The sequence below is a fragment of the Rhinatrema bivittatum genome, chromosome 13 (genome assembly GCF_901001135.1).
Source record: "Rhinatrema bivittatum chromosome 13, aRhiBiv1.1, whole genome shotgun sequence".
Classification (NCBI taxonomy): domain Eukaryota; kingdom Metazoa; phylum Chordata; class Amphibia; order Gymnophiona; family Rhinatrematidae; genus Rhinatrema; species Rhinatrema bivittatum.
Genome location: NC_042627.1, coordinates 54,788,356 through 54,810,237, shown reverse-complemented (window position 1 = coordinate 54,810,237; position 21,882 = coordinate 54,788,356). Strand labels below are relative to the sequence as shown.

General features: G+C 43.4%; 1 protein-coding gene across 2 annotated transcripts in view; it reads left to right on the top strand.

Moving 5' to 3' along the window:
• DMXL2 (Dmx like 2) overlaps positions 1-21,882 on the top strand; it is a 199,409-nt gene that overhangs the window by 147,374 nt on the left and 30,153 nt on the right. The window contains exons 28-33 of one of the 2 annotated variants that reach the window (XM_029575476.1): positions 2,621-2,869; positions 3,489-3,632; positions 7,816-7,997; positions 13,458-13,588; positions 14,402-14,487; positions 18,121-18,322. In XM_029575476.1, coding sequence (XP_029431336.1) covers positions 2,621-2,869; positions 3,489-3,632; positions 7,816-7,997; positions 13,458-13,588; positions 14,402-14,487; positions 18,121-18,322 — 994 coding nt within the window. The remainder of the gene's footprint in view (positions 1-2,620; positions 2,870-3,488; positions 3,633-7,815; positions 7,998-13,457; positions 13,589-14,401; positions 14,488-18,120; positions 18,323-21,882) is intronic. The other variant, XM_029575477.1, reaches the window with a different exon arrangement.

Sequence of the window (21,882 nt, the reverse complement as noted above, 5' to 3'; positions counted from 1 at the left end):
TGGGTGGGTGAGGAGTTAAACATGACAGTAGCTGCTTTGAATACCTCTGGACACTAGATTATCCCTGAAGCATGAAACAAGCATATCTGCAAGGTCTTTGAACATTTTAACAAGAGTGGAGTAAAAAAAAAAAAAAAAGACTGTGCCTCCGTAATATCGTTGTTTATGGTAGATGATGTTTTGTTAATATAAAATAAGAGTAGTACAAGAGGCTGCATGTTCCAGAGAAAAAGAAACTCAAAGGTAAGGGTTATGATATGGAATTGAAGGGAAGGTGGCAAAGGAAAAACTCTTCTTTGCCGAGAAGATGGTAGTTGCCTAGAACATAGAAAAAAAATAAGAGGTTCCCATGCATTAATATAACTGTGAAAAATCCCTAAAAAGGGAAATTGTATGGTATAAATGCAAATAATTATATTTCAGGACAAATTTTTTATTTAATTAAATTGTAACCTTAAACAGCATTTTTAATCATTTTTAGAAAAATTCTCTATACAAAATATCTCGTAGCTAAAAACAATGACTCTAGTATCTTATATAGGTCAATACAAATAACTACCATGAGATAATTGATGTACATTACATTCATACCACATACAACCCATTCATATATACAAAACCAACCCTAAATGAACTAATATGAGGTGCCACCCTCCCAGGATTAATGAACAATAAATCTTTCTCAAAGATTATATAATACAGATTTTGAAAAATATGCAATAAACATCAACAAAAGTCCATCTTATCAATTCTATGCATGAAATTCTTAGTTGTGATCAACTCAGCTCAAAAAACAATGTACAGTCTTCATACAAATAAAGAACAAGCATTCAAAAAAACCAAGCTTCTAAAACCGTACAGTTTCTTAGCTAGTAGCTGGCTCCGAGCAACTTCAAAAAGGATGCCAAAAATTGAAGACTCCAGTGAATGATTTCAACATCAGTTCTACAGCGGACACCACCACCCACATGGTAATCAGTTATTTTGTTAACCAAGTTTCAATTTTTATAATGCCCCTGAAGAAGCCTTTGCAGCAAAACATGTTGGGCTAATAATTTGGTCATCGTATAGGTGTTCTGCCTGCAACAGGATCCACGTTGAAACTTGGTTAACAAAACTTTGATTACCATGTGGGCACTGTTGTCCACTGTAGAACTGATGATGAAATTATTCATTGGTGTCTTCAATTTTTGGCATCCATCGTGAAGTTGCTCAGAGCCAGCTGGTAGCCAAGAAAATCTACAGTTTAAAAGCTTGATTTTTTGGATGCTGGTTCTTTTTTTGTTTGAAGACTGTTCATTGTTTTTTGAGTTGAGCTGATCACAACAAAGTTTCATGCATAGAATTGATAAGATGGACATTTGTTGATGTTTATTGCATATTTTTCAAAATCTATATTATATAGTCTGATTTATTGTTCATTATTTCTGGGCAGGTGGCACCTCATATTAGTTCATTTGGAGTTGCTTTGTATGTATGAATGGGTTGTATGTGGTATGAATGTAATGTACATTATTTATCTTGTGATTATTTGTATTGATCTGTATAAGATATTAGATGCCTAGAACAGCCTTCCAATAGGGGCTGTAACAACAATCAATGCAAAACTCACGCATCTTTGGACAGATATAGAGAAGAGTGGTGAGGGGGGGTAGGTAGGGTAAAAAATGGACAGGGTCTGAGTGTCGATTAAGATAGGGGAATGCATATGCCCATCTACTTGTCACAGTAGAAGGTGCAAAGAGGTTGAGAGCAAAGCCAGTTTGAACTGATTGGCATTTTGACTACATTGAGCTCCCAGGGAGAGGTGGCAGCAGGGAACATCCAACATTGCATAGTGACCAAACTTTGTAACATTTTCAGTTTCAACTTGTGAGGATGAGGTAGGTTTCTGAGCATTTGTGGTGAAACAACTTGGCTACACACCTGAACTAACATCAGAAGGCTATATAGTAACCTGCAGTTGGCCAGGTTTGTACCACTAGCAATTGGACAGCAATGATAAGGGCCAGGAAAGCTGATGGCCAGAGCTAGAGCAGTTTTGGCAGGAGTAACTGGGTCAGATAGATGGTCCAAATAGTCCTGTATCTTCTGACATCTACAGCATCCAGATTTGTGTCCATTTGCATTTTCTCCTGTGCAAGACATACAGGACTTTTGTGCTTTAATGACACACATGTTATCAGTTCCAGTTATCAGGATGTTACATACTACGTTTTTATTGCACTTGTTGACAAAGCAACCTAAAAATTCTCCTTTTTCCTGTAGTAACTCCACTATAGGTTTTGTACCTTTGGTATAGTGGTAAAAATAAATATATTTGGGATAGAGATCTTAACTGGTTCAAATTTTACAGAGCACTATTGGCTGGTACAGGAAATCAGTGTTACACCTAAGATAGTTATATGTTGCAATGCATTTAGGTTTTAAAAAAAAATAGTAATTTGAAGATAAATCATGTCCATGTTTGATTTGTAGAGGATTTCTATATGTATTCTTCAATGGTAATGTGCATATATGGCAATTAGATAAATAAATGAAGGAAATGACTGTATCCTTATGTTGTATTAAAGCCTGTACTAGATTTTCCTAAAGGCTCCAACCTGTTTTCTTCCGACAGGTGTTAGCTCCCTTATCAATCTCTTAACATCAGCCCAAGATGAGGACCAACCAAAATTAAACATATTGCTGTGTGAAGCAGTTGTGGCCGTCTACCTGAGCTTGATGATACATGCCATCGCCACGCACTCAAGCAACGAATTGTTTCGGCTAGCTGCCCATCCTCTGAATGGCCGAATGTGGGCTGCCGTCTTTGGAGGTGGTGTTAAGCTTGTTGTAAAACCTAAACGACAATCGGAGCCTATTCCAGGTAATCTATTCACACTTTTTGTTCCCTTGGGTATATTGTAGTGCACGATAGCATTATCCACCCATGACTGTGCATTTCAGCATAACAGACTCCTTGCTAAGTTATGTTAAAATATTTTTTAAGGATTTTTGCTATGAGTGTTAGACAACCAAAATATGCTGTCTCCATAAGGGTCCTGAGTCACAAAAGTGAAAAATGGTGGTGTGGAGAAGATTTGTCAGGTCGTTATAGTCCCTCCCTTCCCTTCCACCCCTAAGAAAGTCCTTCTGGACCTTCTGGTGGACGTTGGCACAAATCCCTGGTTCAGTACCCATCAGCTAGGTGGTATCTCACCAGTTTTGAATCTTACGCTTATCCTCAGGAGGAAATTTGCAGTGTTCAGCTTAGATTACAAAGTTACTATCACATTACCTCAATGTGAAGAACAGTGCATCTCTCTTGATTCTTCGAATTTAGGCCATTACATAGGCGATGTCTAAAACAGGGCCAGCCGTGTGCAAAAATTGCAAAACCATTTTCTTCATATATAATATATATAATTTATCATAAAGCATTTTATGCTATTTCCTGGAGCGCTTTAACAAATGTTATAACTACTGTATTAATTTGTCTGACTCAGATAAAATAAAGTGCTTAGATGAGGAAAAAACTGAAAGTGTTCCACTATTAACTACTCAGCAACCTTCATCGCCCCAGATAACTTTGTCAGATCGCAATGAATGTACTGAGGGTGGCGATACGGAGAAGTTACCCCCGGAGTGTGGTGAGCAACTTGTGTGCTGATTGCTGTGATGGTCTCCAACAGCTTAAACATAATAAAACGTTTCAGCACCTTGCATGGGATTTGATTTTAAGATGACAGTAACTTTGTTTAAGGGATATATATATGTATATAATTTTTTTTTTTTTTTGCAAAGCTTTCACAGCTCTTAAAACTAATATTATTATAAAGATTAATCATTGCATTTTCAGTCGCGATGTGGCATGGCATGATCTGTTGGTTTTGCAACTGGTTCCAGAAATGTGGTTATTTGAGCTTTGCAAGGCAGACAGGGCTTTTCGTACTGCGGTGTCCCATGAGGGGGCACTTGCACATAGGACTTTCCTTCATGCTTCGCAGTCATTCCTGTAAGCTTACAGATGGGTTCTGGGTGAAAATGGTACAACTGATCATCTCATCAAAGAGCTCTCTTTACATAGCTTCGCTTGGGATAGTTTATATAAATTGTTGTAATGGTACCTGGCAATTCTCTGGGTAGAACTGAATATTGGCCAAAACAACAAAGACCTGCCTGTGGCAAGTAATCCTGTAGAAGTATCCTTTGTACTTGCACTCTGCTATTTTTATCATTTTGTACTTGGAGCATTTTGCTCTCACTGGACTAAGATTTGTTTATAAGTGTAGCCCTCTTTCCTGCTTTACCAACCATATGCAAATTTAGATATCCAGTTTTCAATATATTTTTTTTTGTTTCCTGTTTGCGACATCTCTTTTAAGTTTTCCTTTCTTTATTCATAACACTACTCTACTAAAGACTCTTAATTGTCTCTTTTTGGCTGAAAACCTGCCTTAAACATAGACACAGGTAACTCAGGTATTTCAGGACAGCTATGAACTGCCTGGAGATAAAACTGGAAAGGCTGTCTAGAAGTATGATTAATAGCAACAACTCCTCCTCATTCATTAACCTTCACTGTCTCAATGCTGTTTTGTCCTGTTGGCCAGACCTCTTATCTCATTGGTGCTGTTTTTTGATGGGTTATAATTGCATGTTCCAAAACCATGGTCCTTGCTGTTACGCTTTATGCTTCATCATGTTCACAAGTGCATAGAGTGGTGGATTCAGGAGTAGTGTAAGAAAGCATTTCTTTAAAGAATGAGCAGTGGCATCATGGATCAGCCGCCCAATGCAGGCAGAGAGGAATGCGAGAAAGCATGGGGCAAGCATAGAGACTCCTCGGCTGAGGGGAAGAGGGAGAAAAGCCAGAAGGAAGTAGGAAGAAGAAATGGACTGATTAATTTACCTGTTCAGTCTTTATCTGGCATTCTAACTACATTTCTGAGTATGAAGATCTTGGCCAAGTCCTGCTGGTTGCATCTGTTGGATATGTATACAATGGAAAGTATTTGTCAGTTTAGGCAGCTCAAGCTTTAGTTCACAGTCTGATGTCCTGAATTGATCAATATACAGTAATTCAGTATTACTGCTCGGCTAGCTCTTTCTTAGAGATAAGTCCAATTCATGCTGTATTCTGACAGTAAAGCATCACTGAGCCTTTTTGGGTGCAGTACATCTGAGCCACGGAGCTTAAGGGTATTGTGCGTCCTCCTGTCCCCATCTACCTTTTTGCCTTCTTGGAAGGAGTAGGGGTGGAATGAAAGGGGCTAGGGGAATTGGGGTGTGGAAGCCCCTTTAATATTGGGAGGTCACTAGGCCACCTCATACTTCTTGGTGGTGGGGATGGGGATCAAGCCACTCGGCTGCATTGTACATTGTGTTGAGGTAGAGGGATGATCAAGCCTATTGGCTACCACATGCTTATGTCAGGGAAGGTGATCAATTCACTTGGGGCATGGAATTGGAGGGTGGTTTTCAAAGCCACTAAAACACCTTGTACTTTCTATTTGAAGACGGGCTGGTTGTTGTGCTTACAGAGGCCCCTTGGTGGTGGTGTCTGAAGGAAAGGTTAATGAAATATCCCCATTTTAACTGGTGCTTCTATTTTGGGCTAGTGAGCATGGGAGATGATGTAATTCAGCACATGCACACTACACTTTTTTGGGCTAGCTTGCATGCAGAAAATGTAGTGCATTGCCCATTAAGTGGTGTTCCACCCATCTACATAAGGAGGATAATTTTGAAAGCCATGGGCTTTGTGAAATTGCCTTCTGTGTTTGCGGATAAACTAAAATGTGTAAGCTTACCCACGCTGAGGGTGGAGTTGGGAAGGTATTGTTTTCTCATGAAAACCACCTGCACAAAACAGCGGGGATAAATCTGTGCAGGAGCTGTCCTGAGATCGTTTTCAAAGTGAAACTTTGTAGGTAAATTGACTTTGAAGATAGGGGCAAAGTACCTGCAGACTTTGAATCAATGTAGGCAGTTTCCAAAGGGATTGTTCACAGGTAAGTGGGTGTCTACCCATGGAGAAAGCCCCCTTGAAAATTGAACCCTCCTTCCCCCCCACCATAAATGTGAATTTTAAAAGCCCTGCACGTGCCCAAAACGGGGGATACACATACAAGTTGAGCCGGCGTGCACCGAGTGGATTTTAAAAGCCACCCAAGGATGTGCCTATCTCCTGCTGTGCGCACAAGTAAAACCTTTCTAAAAAGGGGCAGAGTGTGGGGGGGCCTCTGTCCATTTTAGCCACGTAAATGCCTGTTCTAAAATAGATCTGAGCTCAGTGGGGCGGATTTTAAAACAAGCGCGAATAGCCTACTTTTGTTTGCGCTCCAGGCGCAAACAAAAGTACGCTGGATTTTAGTAGATACGCGCGGAGCCGCGCGTATCCGCTAAAATCCTGGATCGGCGCGCGCAAGGCTATCGATTTCGTATAGCCGGCGCGCGCCGAGCCGCGCAGCCTGCCCCCGTTCCCTCCAAGGCTGCTCCGAAATCGGAGCGGCCTCGGAGGGAACTTTCCTTTGCCCTCCCCTCACCTTCCCCTACCTAACCCACCCGCCCGGCCCTGTCTAAACCCCCCCCCTTACCTTTGTCGGGGGATTTACGCCTCCCAGAGGGAGGCGTAAATCCCCGCGCGTCAGCGGGCCTCCTGCGCGCCGGGACGCGACCTGGGGGCGGGTCCGGAGGGCGCGGCCACACCCCCGGGCTGCCCCGGGCCGTAGCCACGCCCCTGGGCCCGCCCCCGGAACGCTTCCGACACGCCCCGAAAACGCCGCGCGGTTCGGGCCCGCCCCCGACACGCCCCCTCCAAAAACCCCGGGACTTATGCGAGTCCCAGGGCTCTGCGCGCGCCAGTAGGCCTATGTAAAATAGGCTTCCCGGCGCGCAGGGCCCTGCTCGCGTAAATCCGCCCGGTTTTGGGCGGATTTACGCGAGCAGGGCTCTGAAAATCCGCCCCAGTGTGTGCAATCTGTGTTCATGCGTAGTTTTGTACGACGTGAGGCGAGGCATTCCAAGGAGCCGAGTTGTGACTTAAACATACATGCTTTTTTTAAAAAGGTATGCGTATAAGTTACCCGGCACAGTTTATCACACTACTTGGAGCAGGTGCAACTTCGTGTGCAAGATCATTTGTGCACATACATGGCCAATTGCCTATTTTCAAAGAGGACTTGTGCTGATACATTTGCTTTGAAAATGCTTGGTAAAGACTTTTGTGTACAATGTGTCTGCAGACTTGACTGCCATGCGTGCTTTTATAAAATGACCCTCTCGGTTGTTAAGGTGCACACGCAAAAAAAAAAAAAAAAACATTTTTGAAAATGAGATGGGGAGAGTAATTTTTAAAGCCATTTTTGAGGGTAAAAGAGCGCTTACTTTAAGCCGCAGCTTGAAGAGGCTTTCTTGTGGGTGGGGGTTGGCATTCCATGCACGTGTTTGAATTTTCAAAAGTATGTACGCCATTTTATAAAAAAAAAGAGAGAGAATCTACCTGCACGCGTTAATTAACGGGTTATAAAAATGTGCGTGTAGTTTTTCCCTTTGAAAATCAGTGTAAAGTCTGCAGGTAAAATGTACACAGATTTTACACCAGTGAAGGCAGTTAGGAAATTACCCCTTAACGATTCTTATTTCAAATATTCTTTTCAGTCCCTTGCATTCCCTTCATCAGACACACTGTTCAATTCATTCAGTTGTTGTTAATGTCCAGTTGGTAATGAGATCTCTTGGGGGTTCATGTGCCAGAACTTGTAGCATTGCCTGACGAGGGCGGATTGGCAGGCAAAATGAAACGACATTAAGTATCATCTTTTTACTTAGCCCCTCCGGTCCCCTCGGAAGAAATGGATAAACACCGTCGTCGATTTAACATGAGGATGCTGGTTCCCGGAAGGCCAGTAAAAGACAGTGTTGCCCCTCCACCGGTACCTGCAGAAAGGCCGTCTTACAAAGAGAAATTCATTCCTCCAGAACTCAGCATGTGGGACTACTTTGTGGCAAAGGTGAGAAGTCGGGCGTGCATCATCATCATGTAGAGCTGCTAGAATTTTGCGAGAAGACGGTCTCTTCCCGGTTAGGTCAGCTTTAGGAGCTCTGCATAACATCATTATTCAGTATTGTTAATAAGGCAGGTAACTCCTTTACTGCAAGCCCAAAGCACAGCTTATCAAAAACGCAGAAATCTTTTGTGCGTTTGTTTAGCGTGGAATGGAAGCATCGCCAAAGCCTGAAATGAAAGCTCTCTGTTCCTAAAAGCAGTTCTTCCTATCCACTAGAAGAGTAAGATTCGGCCAACCACCCTGGCAAATTACTGTGGGTCCCTACTGATAGCTACCATTTCAGAGAGAGAGAGAAAACCAGATTCTTCTGGCTCCATTGTCTTTTCTCGGCTGGTGCGTGATGAATCTGCCTACCCTCCTACCTGCTCTTTCCAGCACAGCTGACATGCTGATTGTGTGTTGGGGTTTTTTTTTTTTTGTGAACCGCCTAGAAATGGCGATAGGCGGCCAAGAAATATGTTAAATGAATCTGTATTAAATGGCCAGAGAAGATTTCTCTCTTGTCATGCTTGAGTAATGCAGAAACCAGAGCATCCAGAACTGTTCATCATGTGGAGGAGGAGGACAGCTTTATAAAACTGACACAATAGCCTTAGAGGATAACCATGCACGGCAGCATGTTCAGGCTGCATGTAGTTTTACCATCAGATTTTATAACCCACGCGTATCGCATATGCACATATAAAATACGCGAAGCTTTACCCTGCTACGTGCGCACTTATGTATGCTTTCGCACGAATATGCAGTGCATTAAAAGTTTTTCTAAGTATTGAATGCATGTACTTTTCCTACCAGTTTAAAAAATATGTGCGCATATATTTTACGCATGAAAATAAAGCAGGATTTACTTGCGTAAATCAGATATACGCTCATAAGTCTGTATGTTTTACTTGCATGCATATAAGTGAAATTACCAATTAGTCCACCAGTTCACCCAGGCCTTCTCCTGGTTCTTCAGCCTGAAGTCCCGTCCCCCCCCCCCCAGTTCACCCAGACCTCCCAGTCAGGCGTTACTACACAATAAACACATTTAATATCACTTATGCCAGATAATTAGCAGGTGTAAAATTACGTGAGTTGCCTAATGTGCATGCATCGGTGTCTCTTAGAATAGCAATCTGTGCACATAACTGTTGGCCCCCACCCTGGTACCCCCCTTTTTTTAATGCACATATTGTGCACGACAAAAATGAAAATATATGCGTATATATATGCAAGAATATCCAAGAAATATGCAAGAAATATCCAAATCTGCTTAAATTTTTTTTCTTACTGGGAAATAGAATAGAAAAACATTTACTCCAAAATAAGATTGGGCTTTTTGATGCTTTTACCATATTTGCAATGTTAGGGGCTGATTCATCAGAAAGGCAGATGTGTGAAATAAGGTTCTCCCCTTCAAACTTAAATCATTCAATAAAGAAGCATCAGTTTTCAAGTTAGATGATTTTAATTTGAATACATTGATTGCATTATATTAAAATTATGTATTCAAATTAAAATCATCTAACTTGAAAACTGTTATTCTGTATTGAATGATTTAAGTTTGAACAGGGGAACCTTTTTTTCACACATCCGCCTTTCTGTTTTACTGCTTTCTGTGACCTCTCTACTCCACCTACACTTGTTGCAGGGGATGATTCATCACCATTTAAGATGTAGAAACAGTGTCAACAAAAATGTATTTGCCACTGTTTTACGTATACGTTTATTTTGTCAGTTTTATTGAATAACGAATGTCTATATTGGAATTTTAGCACCATATACGATTATATAAGTAAATACTCTGTGCTTTTTAGCTGCTTATAATTATCCATGTGGTCTGTGTGTATACACACACATGTATCATTCAGTTTTTTTTCTTCTTCTGCATATTCAATGCAGTGTAAATGCACTAGACTCTATTTTCAAAACAAGCACTGAAGCAGTTGACCAGGTTGCGCAGACTTGTCAGCCATTTGCACGCATACTTAAAAACAAGGGTGCAACTCAACCGATCACTCAAGCATTTGAGAGTCCATTGGCTGCAGCGTTGAACTGACTCTGAAATTGTTTTCATTGATGCCTAAAGAAATTTAGAGGGCAATTTTCAAAGCATTTTACATATGGATAAAATATACTTGCGCTGTTTCACAACACACACACTTTTACCCACGGTGGAAAATGGGAGCGGAGTTTGGTTGGGAGAGGAAGGTGATTTGTTTGATATCACCATGTGTACTGTCTGATGAGTACTTTACGCCTGCTGCGGTCGTATCTATGTCGTGCACACCAGCAGAATTTTAGAGGGAAACTCCATGGGGAGTTTCTCTTTTGAAAATGAGATGAAAGGCTGTGGACTTGCAAGATGCCTGGGGGAGTCTGATAATTGCTCCAAGGTAGGGTAATTTTCAAAGTCATTTCTGCAGGTAAAACAGTGCTTTTCTGGTGGAAATGTGCTTTTAGAAAAATGCCCACCCCTTAAAAGCTAAAGAACTAAATCCAGCCCTTAATAACAGAAAACCCTGGTTTTTGTCTCAACTAAAAAAACTAAAACAAGAGCTCAGACACAAAGAACATAAGTGGCGCAAAGACCCCTCCCCTAACTCTTTAACTGCTTACAAATCATCCTTGCACGCTACAGGACCACCATCCTCCGAGCAAAAAGAGACTTCCTCGCCCGCAAAATCCACAACTTTCACTGACACGAAGGCCCTGTTCTCATATATGTCAGAACTTACAAAACCCTCCCCCCTCCATCCCTGACAACGAAGCCCAAACAAAGTCTGACGAACTCGCAACCTTCTTCCAGAATAAAATCTCCAAGCTCTTAGCCCTTCTCATTACAACTAATACCACCTTCCCTACCCCTGTACACCACCACCATCGACCCGACAGCCAACCTCGATTCTTTCGAACTCACTTCATCCCTCGAAATTGAATCCATCCTAAAGAACATGAAACCCTCCTCCCACCCCTCTGACCCCATCCCGACAAAATTACTTCTCACCATACCAAAGATCATCTCCAAACCCCTTTCCGAAATTATAAACTGCTCCCTGTCTCAAGGAATAGTCCCTGACGCACTGAAACTAGCCACCCTTAAACCCTTACTGAAGAAATCAAACCTTGATACAGGGGATCCCTCTAACATCCGTCCCATTTCTAACCTGCCATTTATTGCCAAACTCGTGGAGAGACTAGTTAACTCCTAACTCCCCGATTATCTTGACAAACAAAATCCTCTACCCCACTCAATTTTGGTTTCCGTAAATTCCTTAACACAGAATCCCTCCTAATTTCTCTCACGGACACCCTCCTCAAGGGATTAGACAGCCACACAAGCGAGAGACCTCAGCGTTGTACTAGACAACCGACTGAACTTAAAAACAAATTGTTAACAACACAACAAAAGACTGCTTCTACAAACTCCAAATTCTCAAAAAACATAGACCCCTCCTCCACTTCTATGATTTCCACACGGTCCTCCAAGCTACCCTTTTCTCAAAAACTGATTACTGCAACTCCCTTCTTCTAGGCCTCCCTGCGACTACCACTAAACCCTTACAGATGCTCCAAAATGCGGCTGCCAGAATCCTTACCAACTCCAGCCAAAAAGACCACATCACGCCCATTCTCAAGAATCTCCATTAGCTCCCAATCAGCTTTAGAATACTTTATAAGACCCTCACTATTATCCCTAAGACCATCCACAATCAGCACACACTTGAGTTTAAAAAAACCCCTTTATGCCTCCACACCTCAAAAAGACTGATTACAGCTGCTTATAAAGGAACCCTCCACGCTCCCCCCCCCCCCCCCCCCCCCCCCGAGGCTCCCTCTTCACACATCTACTAGGGAACATGCCTTCTCCAAAATGGGGCCATCTTTGTGGAACATCATGCCCCCAGACCTACGCCTGAAACAGTGCCCTTTGACCTTCAAAAAAAACAAAACAAAAAACTAAAGACCTGATTGTTCAAACAAGCCTTTCCTTAACCCTTCTCCCTCCCGCCCCTAACCCTCTTGCATACCTCCCCCCCCCCCCACCCCGCTACTCTAGACTACACCTCCATATCTCTGTTAGTACAGCATCCCCTTCCCATCTTTCTATGTTAATACAACATCCCCACCCACCTTCAAGTCACCAACTGTGCAGAAGATATTTATGCTATATATTTATATACACCTGTTAAGACTAACAAGTTTGTTTTTATTATGTATGTAGGTTTGTAAACCGCCTAGACGGACATGTAATTGCCCAAGTGTGCGGTATATAAAAAACTTTTAAATAAATAAATAAATAAATATATAATATTTTGGTTATACAAATTTGCCTAAACCTCATGTATATACGATATTGTTATGCAATTTGTATGTTGGCTGTCTCCCGATACCCTATAGTTGATGTGCTGTATAATTTCTCAATCTTTATTTGTTATATTGTACTGTTTATCATGTTTTGTGTAACTGTTCCTCTTGCCATCATTACTGTATGCATATTGTTGTGTATCTTATGTATTTTGTATATACTATTAAGCGTTGTCCTAAACATATTGTTATACAACTGCTGCTCTCTCCTTTTCTCTTTCAATCATCCAAGTTCCAGTAACCCTCGTTCAATCTATTGTAGATGTGCTATATTTATTTATTTATAGATTTTTCTATACCTAAGTACGTAAATAACATCACCACGGTTTACATTCAAACAGTAATTCAGCATTGCGCTTTACAATATAACATGGTAACTGAACGAATACAATACAGTATATAACTTTGTATTAATTTCGCAATCTTACATTTGTTATATTATACTATACTATACTATGCTATTTATCATACTTTAACTATTCCTCTCCATTGTTACTGTATACATTATTATATATCTTATATATATTATCTTATATATACTATAAAGCGTTATCCTATATATATTATGATACAACTGCTCCTCTCTTTTCTCTTTCCATCATGCAAGTTCCAGTTACCCTTGTTCTATGTAACTTAGCCCTTCTCTCACCACCTCCAGTAGCATCCTAGCTACAATTAATGTTAAAGTTCTCACTTCTCATGTTCGATGTAAACCAATATGACATGATATCCATTATGAATGTCGGTATAGAAAAGGATTAAATAAATAAATATGGGGCCGCGCAGAGTTGTTTGAAAGCCATCGTCTAAATGTGTATGAATCAAACTTGACATTTAAACTTTGGAAAGCTATGATGAATAATATCTCTTACATCTGCCACATTAGTGAAAAGTAACAAAAACCTGCACTTAACATTGAAAACACTTGCAGCCCATTGTGAGGCAAGAGGCACTGAAGATTGTTTGTTTGCAGAAGAACATTTGTTTGGAGTTACCTCTCTCTCTTTTGCCGATCGTAATGTCTCTTTTAGCCATGCTTTCTTTCTGTTGCAGCCGTTTCTTCCTGTGTCCGACAGCGGACTTATCTACGATTCTGACGAAAGCATCCCTAGCGATGAAGAAGAGGATGATGCTTTTCTATCAGACACGCAAATTCAGGAGCACAAAAACTCAAATTCTTACAGGTTAAGTTAAGAGGACTGTTTTAAGACACACAATAATGATTTGTTTCTGTAGAGCTTTCTTTATGTCCAAACAGGGTGGCAGTGTGCTTGGCGATTTTCTTTAGCTAGAGCCACCCCTGTGGTGGATGGCTAAGCAGCACATATCTAGCACTCGCACGGCCTGTGACCTTCCAAAGGGGAGTGGGGATAACATTCAAAGTACCCAAGTATTACTGAATACGTTGAGGCTGAAGAAAGCAGAATTGATTTGCTCACAGCCACACAGAGCCATTTTGGGTGCTAGCTTGGTGACCATCCTGTAATCTATTGCAGATGTTATGTAGCAAGCAAGCTTGAATATTCAAGGTATTTTATTCATGTTTCTGTGTTCTCGTCATAAGATATATTTAGGGATGCGTGAACTTCCTTTGGGTAATACCTCATATCCTCCTTTGAATCTGCAAATAATTGATGTGATTTTGTTCAGAGTGTATCAGCTTTAAAATGGTTTGAGACTGATTGGGGGGGGGGGAGAAGGGGTCAGCAGAAGTTGTAGAGTCAAATTAATCAGAAAAGGGTTCTCTTTACAAACCATGCATGTTTCACAAGTCAAGATCAGAGATTCCCCAGAAGAATGTCTATTGAGATGAATTGTCACCTTCTGCAGTGCCACGGTTTTCAGAAAACATTTTGAACCTTAGCATTTCATCAATAAGTGTTTATTTTTGTAGAAACATGGGAGGGGGTGGTGGGCTAAAGGTGCTCAGAAGTGCAGGTGGCAGAATTTTTGCGACGACCGATCTGAACGCCTGTCCGAATGTTTGTTTTCTGCAGCTGGGCGCTGATTCGCTTGGTGATGATAAAGCTGGCCCTTCACAATGTCAAGAACTTCTTTCCCATTGCTGGACTAGAATTATCCGGTGAGTTTTCAGGACCTTTCTCCACCGTTCGACTTCCTTTCTCCAGAGCTCCGCTGCGCTGCGTGACGGGGGGGGCCAGTTCTCTTACTCCCCCCCCCCCCCCCGGGGCCTATGCCCGTATGCCTGCGAGCTCATTTTCCAAGGGGGAAGCGCAGCTGGGGGCGCATTACATGCCAGAAAGCACGCATGGAGGCGAACCCATGAAATCTCCACACGTGCTTTCGCAGCCTCCTCCAGTGAGCTGTCCTCATTCCTTTTAATAGACTTTAGTTTTTGGGTACTTGCCAGGTTCTTATGGCCTGGATTGGCCACTGTTGGGAACAGGATGCTGTGCTTGATGGACCCTTGGTCTGACCCAGTATGGCATTTTCTTATGTTCTTTTTTTTTTTTTTATTATTTACTGATGTAATTGGGGGGGAGTGAGGATTTAGGGGCAAAGTTTACTAGCGGTTTTTAAAGGCCCTAAGCGTCCCCAAAGCCGAGAGAGACGCATGTGTCTCGGGCCGGCGTGCACCACTCGGATTTTAAGATGCACCCATGTACAGACGCATCTCCCGGTATGCGCACAAATAAAAACGTTCAAAAAAGGGGCAGGGCTGGACATGTCAGGAAAAGGCTGAGAATACGTGTGTGTAGATATGCCCCATCGTGTAACTTTACTTCTAATATCACTGATATTTAAGTTAAAAAAATAGAAAAATCAGGGCTAATAGGCGGGGTTTTAAGGGTTGGGTCTAACAGGGGTGGAGAGATCCCTTAAAATTAGGAGAGTTTGGAAGTCCTATCCCTACACTGGGCGAACTCGGAAAAATGTAAGTAGCCCCTTATAAAATTCCCTCCATTCACGCGGTAGACATGGCATTTGTGCGCACATGTACGCACTTCTATATAAAATTGAGCACACGTGTATGCACGACAGCCAATTTTATAACATAGTGCATATGTGCGCGTATGTTATAAAATGACCGTGTCCATTGGCGTGAGCCGGCATATGCGTACCCACGTGTCCACGCACGCGGGTCTTAAAATTCGTCTCATATCTGTTGGGATATTGTGATTTTTTTTTATTTGGGATGTATATTTTTAGTGTTTTATTTTGATTGCTGTATTTAATGACTTTGACAAGGCCCCTAAAACAGAGCCTGGTCACTAGATGGGCCCTTGGAGAATGCACTAGGCCTCTAGTTTTGGGATTGAATTCTGTATCATTGTGGCAGGAGATTTGTTAAAGGGGGGGATGATATATCTCTTTAAGTGGTGGTGCGAAGGATAAATTCTAGGGGAGGTGTGTATGGGTACAATGGAAACTCATACAGAGGGGTCTTGGTAAAATTTTGGTGGGAGTCTGTAGTGAAGTTAGGGTTGGGGGGAGTTTCTCTCTCCTTCCTTGCAGCCAGTGGCCAATGTCCAGAAGGAGCTTGGTTCTTAGGAGGTGCAGAATATTCACCTGGGCAGTGCTATTGCCCAAGCTGGGAGGGTTCCTGGATTTTAAGTGTGGGGAGCGCCTTCCTGTTACCAGGAAAGAAGACGTAAAAGGATTTGTGAGTAATGAGTTATTTTTGTTCTGAAAAGGGCTAGCCCCTATACTTAAGTGGAAGAAGAGAGCAGAGTTGTTGCTATTCTAAAGGGGATTCTTGGGAGAAGTGTCATGGTGGTGATATCATTGCTGCTACTGGTGCTGTGCGAAACCCTGTGTGCCCTGAGAGCTTGGGGATTGTACGAGTTTTACTTTGACTGCTGGTAACCCCAGAATGAGTGGATTAGAATGAGTAAATGGGGCTTGGTTATTTACTCTTTTAAAAAATAATACAAAGATTAGGGGACACTCTATGAAGTTAGCAAGTAGCACATTCAGAACAAATAAGGAGAAAATTCTTTTTTACTCAGTGCACCACTAAGCTCTGGAATCATTGCTAGAGGATGTGTTTGATGCAGTTAGTGTAGCTGGGTTTATAAAAGGTTTGGACAGGTTCCTGGAGGAGAAGTCCATAAATGTTTATTGACCAGGTGGAGTTGGGGAAAGCCACTGCTTATTGCAGAGTGTTAGCAATATGGGATCTATTTACTGTTTGGGATCTTGTCACCTGGATTGGCCGCTGTTGGAGACAGGATACTGGGCTTGATGGTCTGACCCAGTATGGAAAGTTTTATGTTCTTATATTCTTGTCATTTTCTGCCATGGTGTGTGTCAGCCACATTTTATAGCCTGTGGAGCTCATACTTCAATAACATTAACAGTACATAGATGATGTGGCATAATGTTAAGTGTTTTCATGCTGATTCAAGCACTTCTGGCTTTAATGACCATAAAATAGTCCAGTTGCATCAGTGTATGATCCTCATTAGGTGATTGTGTTGTTGCAGAGCAAATCAGCTGTCTTCAAATCAATCAGTGTCACAAGTCATTTGTAGAGTACTTGATTTAAGCTTAAGCCAAATAAAAGCTGGTAATTAACCCCATAGGAAATTTTTAATGGTAGGTTAATGACCAATAAGACATCAAAACTAGTGTTTTAAGAGCTACATTAAATTCAGAGGTGCTACAAAATAGTTTTAAAAAGTCTATTCTGTGCTCGCTCACTCTCATACCATACTACATTGTGCAGTCATATGATATGCCAAATTGCTCAGGACTTGATTCGTCTTTCAGAATAAACGGCACTTAGGAAGCGTTTCCTGCTCTTCTTGTCAGTAAAATGCCTAAGGCTGTACCATTTAAAGAATGTTCTTCTCCAAAGAATCTGCTACGAGGCGGCTGATATATCCCAGGGTATAGGCAAATCATCCCTGAGATTGAGAGATGTATGTGATTTTTTTTTTTCATAAAGGGAATTCCACTGTTTTCACTTTTAAGTCTGTTTAAAATAATTTACTGAAGTTATGAAAGACACTGCAGTGGACAGGTACAGTAAATTATAATTCTAGCATATATAATACTAGCCTTTAAGCCCATAACAACGGGCTACATTAAAATTGGTTTTTTTCGGTCCATTTCCTTCCCCCTCATTCTCCCTCCCACCTCCTCCTCATTCCCCCTCCCTCTCATTCTCCCTTCCACCTCCCCCTCCCCCTCATTCTCCCTTCCACCTCTCCCTTCCACTTCCCCCTCCCCTCCCCCATTCTCCCTCTCACCTCACTCTGTCCTCCCTCCCCTCCTCTCCCAGCTCATTCACAACCCCTTCGGATGGCGCGCGCGTGCCGCCGCCGCTACTGGTCCTCGCGGCCGCCGCTACTGGTCCTCGCGGCCGCCGCTGCGGGTCCTCCCAGCACCAGTTTTATCAACAGGCAAACCCTGGCTGACGTGCTCGCCCGCCCATGCGCGGTAGAGCTGCTCTCTACTGCGCATTTGCGGGCCATCGGTCAGAGCCTATTTATAAGGTAGATATTTTTTAATTACTTGGTCACCACAAATCTATGAACAATGGGGTTTAAATAGAAATGCAAATGTAGGTGTTTACAATCAAAACTTTCTTTGATAGCCCAGGTCACTAATTGCCAATCAAATAAAAACCCGTAATGGTGATTACCAAACAGTGTTCCAAGATGCATTTCTGCAACGTCGATGAGTTTTTCTGTCATGAGCAGCCTTTCCAGCTCTCATTATTATCATTCTGCTTCCTGTCCATGTGCAGATCTTCCAGTGACATCGCCCTTGGGCATTGCTGTGGTGAAAAACCTGGAAAGCTGGGAGCAGATCCTGCAGGAGATCATGGAGCAGTTTGAAGGCCCCCCTCCAAACTACATTCACATCTATCCCAGTGAACTTGCTGTAGGAGCAGGGCCAGCCATACTCCGTCACAAGGCCATGCTGGAGCCTGAAAACACCCCGTTCAAGTAAGAGAGAGCGAGCTTCCAGTCTGCCGTGGTGGGGTTTGCTTTGGGCCAGTGCTGGTGTGAAAGAGCTTCCGGTCTGCCGCGGCGGGGCTTGCTTTGGGCCAGCGCTGGTGTGATAGCTGCTGCAGAAGCAAACGGTAACATCGGCTAATCTCAAGGAGTTAACTCATAATATTCCTCAACCAGACAGCTTCATCTTGAATGAAATTTGAATATGTTCTAGTTTTGTAGAAATTTCTACAAGTCAGTTCAATATTTCTTTGTAATATTGTCTGTCTACCTATAGTATTAGAAAGAAAATAAAAAAATTGATCTATTTAATTTTACAAGTAAACCACACAGGAATTTTGATTCCGGTGATATTTTACAGATGCAGTGCTTAGACTCAAACATGCATTAAGAGATTCTGAAGTTACTTGACCTTTTACCTCACATCACTCAACCACAGCTGGGCATGTTAACGAAGTGAACACAGTGGATGACAGCAGATAAAGACCAAAAAATTAAATTTTTTTTAAAGGCAGTAGCAGCTACCACTCCATGCAGGTCTCCCTTTAATGCTTGTCTTGTTGTGTGCTCTCACTCACGTGCTTTACTTGTCTTCTTACAAGTACATAATTTTAAAAATGTTGCTAATGTTTGTTAGTCTGCATACATTCTCGTGCTCAAAATTCAAGGTAGCTTATTGCCAGTAGAGAGAAAAATGCCCACCTGGCTTGATATGTTATAGTAAAGTGGGTCCGTAGCTATTTTTTTGGAAGCTGCCAGTTTGTGGGAAGTGCAGAAAGCTGGCATCACAGACTGCTTTGCTGCCATTGGCACACAATGGATGCTATCCACAGCAGAATGGAGCCCTATTGATGGTAACACAGTGTTGGACTCGCCAGCAACTTAAGTTGTTGTCTAGACAGTTGTACCTGGTTACGTCACTGCACCATAAGTTGTCTTGAACTTTTGTGTATTAGTGATTTTATTTCCTGAACATACCCAGACCAGTGGGTTGTGCATTCCTACCAGCAGATGGAGTCAGAGAACAAAAACTTTGGGCACTGCTACATAACAGAGAGTGCCACCTGCAGTCCCTCAGTATTTCTCTGACTCCAGCAGATGGTAGAGATGCAAACTTGCAGTTTGTTAGTTAAAAAAAAAAAAAAAGAATTAGGAAGTTTTTTCCTAGGTTAGGCTAGCTGTAGTTAGCTGTATAGCTTCCTGAGGTGTTAGGCACCTTCGTGGGCCATCCCTCAGTTGAAGCTGGGCGACTGGGGGGTTGGACATCCCTGCCTGAGTCTCGCCCACAATTGTCCAGTGGCTTCGATAGCCAGGGGCTCCTGGTTCCCTCGACCACTGAGGAGGCTCCCCTCACTCCTTTCCTCAGGCCCCAGGAGATCCTGTTTAAAGTTTCTTGAAAAAAAAAAAAATGAACGGATCCTTTTCAAGGAATGGAGGAGTTTGTTCTGGGGATGGGCCATGCCATTTCGTCAGCAGGCTAGTCAGAGTGGGGAGCTTGACCCCGAGGGTCTCTACGACGGCCCGGGGCTCTGGGTAGGTCAGTGGGGGGAGGCCTTCGTGTGCATGCTAGGCCGCATTTTTTCACACCGCCAGCTGTCCACAGAGCAGTTTTCGCACCTGCAGGGAGTTTGCTATTTTTAGCTCCTGCAACCGCGTGAAGGTTTCCCGGCTTGATTTTTTCTTTTTTACTGATGACCGCGTGGCTGCTCGGTCCGGATTATGGCACCCTGACCCAAAATGGGGCCCTGCCACGTGTGTGGCACGCCAGGGCAGGCCTTAGATGCTAGTTCCCTCTGTTCTGCCTGATCCACATGGCAGGAGGGAACTTCCTCAGGGGAGACATCAGACAGACAAGGGCTCCGTTCCTCCGGGCCGCAGTCCTCCTCAGCGGGGGAGGGTGGTTCACGGTGGGTGTCGCGGGAGGAGGATTCCCTTCCCATTCTATCCCCGGTGGAGCAGATTTCCACCTTTGGGGATGACCCTGGGCTACTGGATCCTCCTGCTGAGGGAGGAGCCAATTCGGGGAAGTTCTGTCCTGAGTTTGTGCTGCTGCTACACCAGGTGTTCCTGGCTAAGAAACAGGTGATCCTGAAGAGAGCAGCACGACCGGATGTTTCGGCGGAGCATCCACCGAAGCGGGTATCCACGGGGCCCCCCGGACCTCCAACAACTTTCAGAGGCCCGACAGGGGCCGAGGCAAGGATAGGTTGCAGGTTCCGCTCGGGGATCCCTCGGGCTCTGGAGTAGATCAGGATCGGGGACTCACCCATGATATGGGTGATGGGCACCAGGCCGACCCAGACCCAGACGACCTCCCACCCTCGGAGGGTGATGATCCCAGTGTGGTGCACTTATTTAAGTGGGAGGAGCTCCGGCCTCTCATTCCCCAGATCTTGGAGGTCCTGGGGATCAAGGTTTTGCAGGACGAGTCTGACAGTGAAGGAGTTAACCTGGTCCTGGATGGGATTCGGGGACCAACTACTTCCTTCCCATTGCCTAAGAAGGTCCGCAAGCTGGTGACCCGGGAGTGGACTCGCCAGATGCTGGTTTGAAAGTGGGATACCTCGCTTCTTTGTTTTAGCCTACATTAGGCTCTGTAGCATTTACGTTATGTTATGTTATTACCCCATATATCTGTATCCAAGTTACTTTTACCTGTTGATTGTAAGACATTAACTTGTCATTGTTCTGTTCAGAATGTAAACCGAATTGATCAGTAGCTCTGTTATTGGAAAATCGGTATATAAAAGTGCAAAATAAATAAAATAAATAAATGGGTTAGAGCCATGGTGAAACTTTACCCCCTGTCGTAAGATGTTTTGGATTTTCTGAAGGTACCGAAGGTGGACGCGGAAGAGTCTGCCGTGACTAAGAAGACCAACATTCCTGTGGCCGGGGCTGCTGCGCTGAAGGACATACAGGACCGCAAGCTGGAGATACACTTTAAGTGAGTCTTCGAGGTCTCTGCACTGAGTCTCAGGGCGGCGAATTGTGCCAGGCTCATGCAGAGAGCCTGTCTTTGTTGGGTCCAGGAGGCGTCCGCAGCTCCGTGTGCCAACGGCGGGGGGGGCCCTTGCAAGCTGCACGATTGGAGGCAGGTGTTGCCTATGTCGCAGATGCGCTGTATGACTTGGTTCGGACCTAGGCGCATAGTATGGTGTCCGCTGTCATGGCTCGTAGACTCCTCTGGTTGCGGAATTGGTCAGCAGATTTGTCTTCCAAGTTTCAATTCTGTAACCTCCCCTTTAAGGGCAAGCTTCTCTTCAGGGAGGATCTGGACCAATTGGTAAAATTACTGGGGGAGTCCAAAGGCAACCGACTTCCGGAGGATAGGAAACCTTCTGGGAAGGTTTTTCCCCCTCGAGCTCGTTTTCAGGATTCTCGCAGATTTCGCACTGGTAGGTCTTCAGCTCCTTCGGGGCCCAGGCAGGTCTTGGGGCATCAGCAGTCCTTTCATGGAGCTCGGCGCCCAGAGAGAGTCCACGGGCCAGGGTGCTGGACATGGAAAACCCTCCCAATGAAGCCAGGGGTACCCATTCCATCGTAGAAGC